General features: G+C 40.5%; 1 protein-coding gene across 1 annotated transcript; it reads right to left on the minus strand.

Moving 5' to 3' along the window:
• On the minus strand, positions 1-3,447 carry LOC138979266 (acanthoscurrin-1-like). The gene is made up of 3 exons (XM_070352025.1): positions 3,287-3,447; positions 506-810; positions 1-98 (listed from the first exon to the last, which is right to left on the minus strand). The coding sequence occupies exon 2, from the start codon at positions 800-802 to the stop codon at positions 515-517; it is 288 nt and encodes a 95-aa protein (XP_070208126.1). The 5' UTR covers positions 803-810; positions 3,287-3,447; the 3' UTR covers positions 1-98; positions 506-514.
• Between the last annotated feature and the right edge of the window lie 6,000 nt (positions 3,448-9,447).

A 9,447-nucleotide genomic window follows, 5' to 3' on the forward strand; every position in this document is an offset into this window, starting at 1 on the left:
TAACTTTTTGTTTCTCAATTTATTTGGTTAAAAACACGACACGGCAAGCAACTTTCAGAAAAGCTAAATATCAGCAATTGCTGCAAGATCATTAGAACCTGAAACAGAAGATAATAAGATGTTAGAAACAATATAGTAAAAAGCAACAACTATCCATCAATCAGTCAGTCAATGAGTGAATCAAACAATTAGTCAGTCAATCAGATAATCAATCAATCACTCAATCAATCCATCAATCAACAAACCAATCCACCAGCCAACCCATCAATCAATCAATAGATCAATAAATAAATTAAATAATCAATCAATCAGTCATTCGAGAAAGAAGAAGAAGAAGAAGAAGAAGAAGAAGAAGAAGAAGAACAAGAACAAGAACAAGAACAAGAACAAGAACAAGAACAAGAACAAGAAAGAAGAAGAACAAGAAAAATCTTCGCGCCCCCCCCCCCCCCCCCCCACCCCCCAAAGTGACACCCTTCAAACACTTTTAGCACGCCGAACCTACCTGATGGTTTCAACCGTAGAAACCGCCGTAGCCTCCGAATCCCAGACCAAGACCTCCCTTTCCGAAGCCCAGTCCGTAGCCACCCAGTCCGTAGCCGCCCAGTCCATAACCGCCCAGTCCGTAACCGCCCAGTCCGTAGCCGCCCAGTCCGTAACCGCCGCCCAGTCCGTAACCCAGTCCCAGTCTGAAGCCACCACCCAGTCCGTAACCCAGGCCCAGTCCGAAGCCGCCGTACCCACCGGCAGAGGCAGATGCCACCATGGCGACCAGGAGAGCGACGATTGCTACCTTGTACATGGTTGGAGCTGCAACGTCAACATAGTTGGTACAAGGGGGCAAATCAGAGAGGACAACTTGAGAAGGCCTTCTTTGTGAAATCTTTTTTTTCCCCACACAAATCTAAAAGCAATTAAGACTGCCAACGTTTCAAAAATCTGAATTAAAAAATAAGAAAAGAACAAAAAAGACACTACCTTGCTTGTTTTCTTATTCTATTTTTTCCGACGTAATCCGCAACTGGCGAACTGCTTAAGACTATATTTTATTTAGCCCTTGGAGGACTTCGCGAAGACTTTGCCAAGTTGTTTTACCAAAAGTTCAGTACCAAAGCTTCGTGCAGCCATTGAAGTGAAACAGACTTCGCGAAGTAGACTTCTCCCAATTATTGGAGATTGTCCGTTTAAAACTCAAGACTAAATTAACAAGGTTAGTTGTTGGACATTGAAATCAAAAGCGAAAGGCAACATTTAGATGTTTTGTGCATGCTATCATTGTTTCGTTTTGTTTATGACTAAGCATACCGATAACTCACTTTGCTTTTTGGTTTCTTATATTCCAGAATGTTCAAACATGGTCGTCTTAGCTCTCAGTGGTTAATAACAGGTTTTCTCATATTTTAGAAGTCATGAAAAAAGAAGTAGTGTATTTATCAAATGAATTACTCGTGTGTGTTGTTTAGATTGTCGGTGGGAGGCTTTTTTCTGATTTGAAATGATGTCAGTTTTAATTAAAACTACATTTTCTTCATTGATTGAGGACGTGAATAAAACAAAAGAAGAACTGTATCGAAAACAGTTTCGGTCCCAACGGAAGATTGCTGTGTTTTCGATTTTCTTAGGGTTTTGAGCGTCTTCAAAAAAAAATAGTCAGATCACCCCCCCGAAAAGTTGCAGTTTTGTCAGGATGTAGTCTGAGATCAAATAAACTAACATACGTAACATATTGTGACACCACTACAGATTTAATGACATACGTAACATATTGTGACACCACTACAGATTTAATGACATACGTAACATATTGTGACACCACTACAGATTTAATGACATACGTAACATATTGTGACACCACTACAGATTTAATGACATACGTAACATATTGTGACACCACTACAGATTTAATGACATACGTAACATATTGTGACACCACTACAGATTTAATGACATACGTAACATATTGTGACACCACTACAGATTTAATGACATACGTAACATATTGTGACACCACTACAGATTTAATGACATACGTAACATATTGTGACACCACTACAGATTTAATGACATACGTAACATATTGTGACACCACTACAGATTTAATGACATACGTAACATATTGTGACACCACTACAGATTTAATGACATACGACACCGAGATATGCACAGCCTGGCGGTGACCTTACAATTGATTTTCTTCTGCTAATATGACGAAGTCACCAAGACAGACTTAATTCTTTTTTGAAATACTTTGTCAGTTCCTGGGAGATGTGACACAATGTTTAACGTGACGTCATGCTTCGCATTATGACGTTTTCTCTACCTTTTTTCACAGATAACGTCAGAGATGTCACTTTGGAACACAGGCTAAAGAAGAGAAGTCTTGGTTTAATCTTCTTCTTCTTCTTCTTCGTTCATGGGCTTAGACTCCCACGTTCACTCATGTTTTTAGCACGAGTGGATGTTTACGTGTATGACCGTTTTTATCCCGCCATTCAGGCAGCATACGCCGATTTCGAGGGAGGCATGCTGGGTATTTTCGTGTTTCTATAACCCACCAAACTCTGACATGGATTACATGATCTTTTCCGTGCGCACTTGGTCTTGTGCTTGCGTGCACACACGAAGGGGGTTAAGTCACTAGCAGGTCTGCACATAAGTTGACCTGGGAGATCGGAAAAATCTCCAATCTTAACCCACCGGGCGGCGGCGACCGGGATTCGAACTCACGACCTCCCGATTAGGAGGCCGACGTCTTACCACCAGGCCAATGCGCCCGTCTGGTTTAATCGGTCGACGTCGTTTGTCATCAAGACAAGATTGTCTGGAATATTATATAACCTTCCAAGAGGGGTGGATCACTGTATCCGAAGTGATTTCCGTTCTGCTTCTGAGACCAAAATGTCATCGGAGCTAAGAAGATTTCAAAACGAATCGCTGACTGTATTTCGGAAATTTTGTTCCTCGTTGAAGTTGTTTTTAGGTTCGAATAAAGGTGTTTTGACTAAATTGCGAGTGATTCTAAAAGACTTCTTACTCGCTTTAAAATACAACATTTTCAGAATGTAAGATGTTTTTAAAAAGTGGAGCAACCTATTTATGGAAAGACTGCCTGGCCCTATCTCTTTCCTTAATCGTACATAGTCTAAAACTCCCAACACTAAGAAAGAAGAGAAATCAATATCTCTCAAGAATGTTGACCCGTTCACAGTTAAAGGAGAACTTGTTTCTTCAGATTGTAGCGTCAGTGAAAAAGTCCAGCTACCTGTGTATCTCAAGAATGTCTTACCTGTAGAGAGGTTGAGGTTGCTTTGGCAAAGATGCGGCTAGGCTGGGGGGCTGTTGAGACGACTTCAAACGATGGAGAGTAGAAGTGACGATCACCAGAGTAGCTCCCCCTTTTATACTGGACACAAGTCGTCCCAGCTTCCGGGTCCGGCGTCAGCCGTGTTACGTCACTGCTCCGAGGATGTTCACGGGGTCGTAACCGTTAACGTCTTTCTGAAACATGAGATAGGTGTGTCGAAGGTAGAGGTAGGGGGGAGAGGGAAGGTGGTGGTGGTGGGGGGGGGGGGGGGGGGGGGGGTGGTGAGAGGGACGACTGGAGAGGAGCGGGGAGTTATGACGGCTTACCAGCGCCAAAACCCTTGGGTTACTATTTTAACGTGAACATTTTAGTTATCATTTGTTATGTTTATTTTACAGCGAGATTGCTAAGCAAACGAGTGAATCACTTATTTTTGGCATATGTCGCCAACACTATAATCAAACTTGATTACCGGATAATCAGACATGAAGACCTGATAATTAAGCACGATCACTTGATATTTAAAATGTTCACGTGAAAATGAATAATGTTCAGTTCTTGATCAATTCCGGACGGATTGCTAGAGCAAACACTGAAAATTAAACACTACCTGAAGAAGAAAATAGTGATTTTTAGTGATATTTGTAATTTTCTCAAGCAAATTAAAATGTTCACTTCAAAGGTTTAATTGTTTGCGTTTGGCGCTAGTAAGCCGTCATAGAGATAGGGTACAGGTAACATCTACCGCTACACGATGTGCGATGTTTCTGTAACTGCACCGGGGAGATACGTAGAAGGTGATTGATTGGCTGGTAGGTAGATTGATTGGTCTTTAAAGGTACTGAACTTGTCAAATCCAGGTGCACGGAGCCCCTGGGGCTTTTAGTCATACCTCAGGCAGCTATCCGTTAGAAGAACTACCAAGTTTCATTGACTTGCACCCAAAAAGTCAAGAACTGCGATTTTTTTACGAATTAATTTCGTACTCGGACCCGGCTGGTCTTGACTTATTTTTGGATCTAAATTTAGATCAGGTAGATCACCACATTATGCACAAAAAGACAGTCACTAGCAAACTATGTCAGACGTCATCATGAGTTTGTGTAAAACAAAATGGAGGCCGGAATCACTCAGTTGAATCGAACTCCGACCAAACACCACGTAATAACTAGGTTAATTTATGCACTCGCGTGAACAAGAAACTGTCGACCTTCACAGATGTCGTCGTTGGGTAGTTTTGGGTTTGTTTTACTACCATAGGAGGATTTTTGAACTGTAAATGCACTCAGCTGCAACAAAAACACAAAACGAAGGCTGTGAGCTGCACTGTGCCTTTAATACCCAAGGACACTGAGATGACTCAGGGACAAGGATAGTCTTACAAACTGCCCTTGCTACGATTTAAACGTAAACACAAAACGTATGAGATGGGTTGGGTGGGATGAGGCCGGGATGGGGCAGAGGTAGCTTTGATCCAAGCGGAGCGCGGGCGGAGCCCGCGCGTAGCGAGGTAGTTTTTTTTTTCATCTCCCAGCACTGAACATTTTTTTGCCAAGTGGTGTCTGTCTGTGAACATTGTTCTAGAATTCATCTTTTAGCACAATATTAGCGACACTGTTTGGACAATTCTATTAAAATTAGGCGTACAAACTGATTTTGTTTCGGGGAATCCTCTCAGAGGATCAGAATTTTCATATAATATCATCGGAAGCTGTTACAACGGGAAAATGTGAAACTTTTGTCACTTTTTAACATGGAATTTCATCTTTGAGCGTTTCAAGCGGACTTTAATAAAATAGTTATTTGCGAATTAAGCAGCGGAAGACACTCACCGGTTCAACATGTGTATGGTCATTAAACCTCAAAACATTTCAGTAAGTGGTTTAGACAAACACCTCGGAAATGTGAGGGTGACTGGTTTGTAGCTGAAGAGTTTTTTTCTAAAGTGTGTTCTAAATACAAATGACGTACTGGTAATGATGTAATGAGTTGTTCTAATCTTGTTCTTGGAACTCTTGCTGTTCCAAGCTTGTTCTTAGCAAGTCTTGGTGACGAGAACAAAGACTATCAATGAAATCTTTAGAAATAACCTCTGACAACGACGACGATGACGACGACGACGACGATAACAACAACAACAACAAATGACATCGACGACGACGACGACAACAACAACAACAACAACAACAACAACAACAACAACAACAACAACAACAACAAAAACAACAACACGAGAACAACAACAATCACGACAACGAACATGACAACAACAACACCAACAACTACGACGACAACTACAACGACTGGGTTATGATGACATCACCAATGATTTATCAAATGTTCAGTGTCAAGGCTGTTAAAAAATCGTTAAATCCTATTTCTTCACTGATTCTTATGAAATTTTAAAGGTAGGTTTGTTGTCCCCAACTTATTTTCACTCCATACTTTTCCAGAAGAAAAACATAATTTTGGCAGTTAAAAACCGTTAAATTTCAATTCTTCACCGATATTTATGAAATTTTGTGGGTAGGTTCGTTGTCCCCAACTGATTTTCACTCTATACTTTTCCAGAAGAAAGACATAATTTTGGCAGTTAAAAAACGTTAAATTTCAATTCTTCACCTATCTTTATGAAATTTAGTGGGTGGGTCCGTTGTCCCAAACTGAATTTTAAGACATACTTTTCCAGACAAAAAACCTTATTTTTGGCAGTTAAAAACCGTTAAATCTCAATTCTTCATCGATATTTATGAAATTTTGTGGGTAGGTTCGTTGTCCCCAACTGATTTTCACTCTATACTTTTCCAGAAGAAAGACATAATTTTGGCAGTTAAAAAACGTTAAATTTCAATTCTTCACCTATCTTTATGAAATTTAGTGGGTGGGTCCGTTGTCCCAAACTGAATTTTAAGACATACTTTTCCAGACAAAAAAACCTTATTTTTGGCAGTTAAAAACCGTTAAATCTCAATTCTTCATCGATATTTATGAAATGTTGTGGGTAGGTTCGTTGTCCCCAACTGATTTTCACTCCATACTTTTCCAGAAGAAAAACATAATTTTGGCAGTTAAAAACCGTTACATTTAAATTTTCACCTATCTTTATGAAATTTAGTGGGTGGGTCCGTTGTCCCAAACTGAATTTCAAGACAAACTATTCCAGTCAAAAAAACTTATTTTTGGCAGTTAAAAACCGTTAAGTCTCAATTCTACACCGATATTTATGACATTTTGTGGGTAGGTTTGTTGTCAGATTTGACATGATGGCAGAATTGAAAGTGCGAGATATCCTGATGTTTCACAATTTATGCTGCATAATTCAGCCCCATAGGCGCTTGAATTTTAGGTGGAGTTGGGTTTTTTTTCAGCCCAAACCAGTAACCCCCACATGGTTTTCATGTCCCTTTCTGAGAGACTTCAAGAAGTTTCAATTTGACGTCATGATTAGCCTGCCGCATTAGCAAGTATGAAAACACGTCATCGATGACACATTTTAAGACAGAGAGAGAGAGAGAGAGAGAGAGAGAGAGAGAGAGAGAGAGAGAGAGAGAGAGAGAGAGACAGAGAGAGAGAGAGAGAGAGAGAGAGAGAGAGAGAGAGAGAGAGAGAGAGAGAGAGAGAGAGAGAGAGAGAGAGAGAGAGAGAGAATCATGTACACACAGATGGACGACTTCGCTTGGGGTATGTCCTGCCCGGCAGTACACATCTACTTTATCCAAGCGGAGCGCGGGCGGAGCCCGCGCGTAGCGAAGTAGTTTTTGGCTCACGTAAGTGTAGCCTATGCGATGATAAACTTTGTCTGTCTGTGCGTGCGTGCGTGCGTGCGTGCGTGCGTATGTATGTATGTGTGTATGTCTGTGGTAGAAACTTTAACATTTCCGAGTCTATGGATTACGTCAGTCTCGGTCAAAAGTGTTCGACGTGTGTGATAGAAACTATTTGAAGACGTCACATTATGACGTAAGAGGGTTAGACGTCACGCAAAGGAATTACTGAAAGTCTCGGTCATTGTTATTGTGAGCGGGCCGAGACTTCTTGGCAGATCCAGGGTCTCGCTTTCTTGCATAGTTTCACCTATGCTTACTGTGTGTGTGTGTGTGTGTGTGTGTGTGTGTGTGTGTGTGTGTGTGTGTGTGTGTGTGTGTGTGTGTGTGTGTGTGTGTGTGTGTGTGTGTGTGTGTGTGTGTATGTGTGACGGAGTGATTGAGTTTGTGTTACTGTTTGTCGATTTCTTACGTGAGCCTTGAAGGCTTCGCCTCTTGTTTTTTTTCATCTCCCAGCACTGAAATTTTTTTTGCCAAGTGGTGTCTGTCTGTGAACATTGTTCTAGAATTCATCTTTTAGCACAATATTAGCGACACTGTTTGGCTCACGTAAGTGTAGCCTATGCGATGATAAACTTTGTCTGTCTGTGCGTGCGTGCGTGCGTGCGTGCGTGCGTATGTATGTATGAGTGTATGTCTGTGGTAGAAACTTTAACATTTCCGAGTCTATGGATTACGTCAGTCTCGGTCAAAAGTGTTCGACGTGTGTGATAGAAACTATTTGAAGACGTCACATTATGACGTAAGAGGGTTAGACGTCACGCAAAGGAATTACTGAAAGTCTCGGTCATTGTTATTGTGAGCGGGCCGAGACTTCTTGGCAGATCCAGGGTCTCGCTTTCTTGCATAGTTTCACCTATGCTTACTGTGTGTGTGTGTGTGTGTGTGTGTGTGTGTGTGTGTGTGTGTGTGTGTGTGTGTGTGTGTGTGTGTGTGTGTGTGTGTGTGTGTGTGTATGTGTGACGGAGTGATTGAGTTTGTGTTACTGTTTGTCGATTTATTACGTGAGCCTTGATGGCTTCGCCTCTTGTTTTTTTTCATCTCCCAGCACTGAAATTTTTTTTGCCAAGTGGTGTCTGTCTGTGAACATTGTTCTAGAATTCATCTTTTAGCACAATATTAGCGACACTGTTTGGACAATTCTATTAAAATTAGGCGTACAAACTGATTTTGTTTCGGGGAATCCTCTCAGAGGATCAGAATTTTCATATAATATCATCGGAAGCTGTTACAACGGGAAAATGTGAAACTTTTGTCACTTTTTAACATGGAATTTCATCTTTGAGCGTTTCAAGCGGACTTTAATAAAATAGTTATTTGCGAATTAAGCAGCGGAAGACACTCACCGGTTCAACATGTGTATGGTCATTAAACCTCAAAACATTTCAGTAAGTGGTTTAGACAAACACCTCGGAAATGTGAGGGTGACTGGTTTGTAGCTGAAGAGTTTTTTTCTAAAGTGTGTTCTAAATACAAATGACGTACTGGTAATGATGTAATGAGTTGTTCTAATCTTGTTCTTGGAACTCTTGCTGTTCCAAGCTTGTTCTTAGCAAGTCTTGGTGACGAGAACAAAGACTATCAATGAAATCTTTAGAAATAACCTCTGACAACGACGACGATGACGACGACGACGACGATAACAACAACAACAACAAATGACATCGACGACGACGACGACAACAACAACAACAACAACAACAACAACAACAACAAAAACAACAACACGAGAACAACAACAATCACGACAACGAACATGACAACAACAACACCAACAACTACGACGACAACTACAACGACTGGGTTATGATGACATCACCAATGATTTATCAAATGTTCAGTGTCAAGGCTGTTAAAAAATCGTTAAATCCTATTTCTTCACTGATTCTTATGAAATTTTAAAGGTAGGTTTGTTGTCCCCAACTTATTTTCACTCCATACTTTTCCAGAAGAAAAACATAATTTTGGCAGTTAAAAACCGTTAAATTTCAATTCTTCACCGATATTTATGAAATTTTGTGGGTAGGTTCGTTGTCCCCAACTGATTTTCACTCTATACTTTTCCAGAAGAAAGACATAATTTTGGCAGTTAAAAAACGTTAAATTTCAATTCTTCACCTATCTTTATGAAATTTAGTGGGTGGGTCCGTTGTCCCAAACTGAATTTTAAGACATACTTTTCCAGACAAAAAACCTTATTTTTGGCAGTTAAAAACCGTTAAATCTCAATTCTTCATCGATATTTATGAAATTTTGTGGGTAGGTTCGTTGTCCCCAACTGATTTTCACTCTATACTTTTCCAGAAGAAAGACATAATT

The sequence above is a fragment of the Littorina saxatilis genome, linkage group LG10, assembly GCF_037325665.1.
Source record: "Littorina saxatilis isolate snail1 linkage group LG10, US_GU_Lsax_2.0, whole genome shotgun sequence".
Classification (NCBI taxonomy): domain Eukaryota; kingdom Metazoa; phylum Mollusca; class Gastropoda; order Littorinimorpha; family Littorinidae; genus Littorina; species Littorina saxatilis.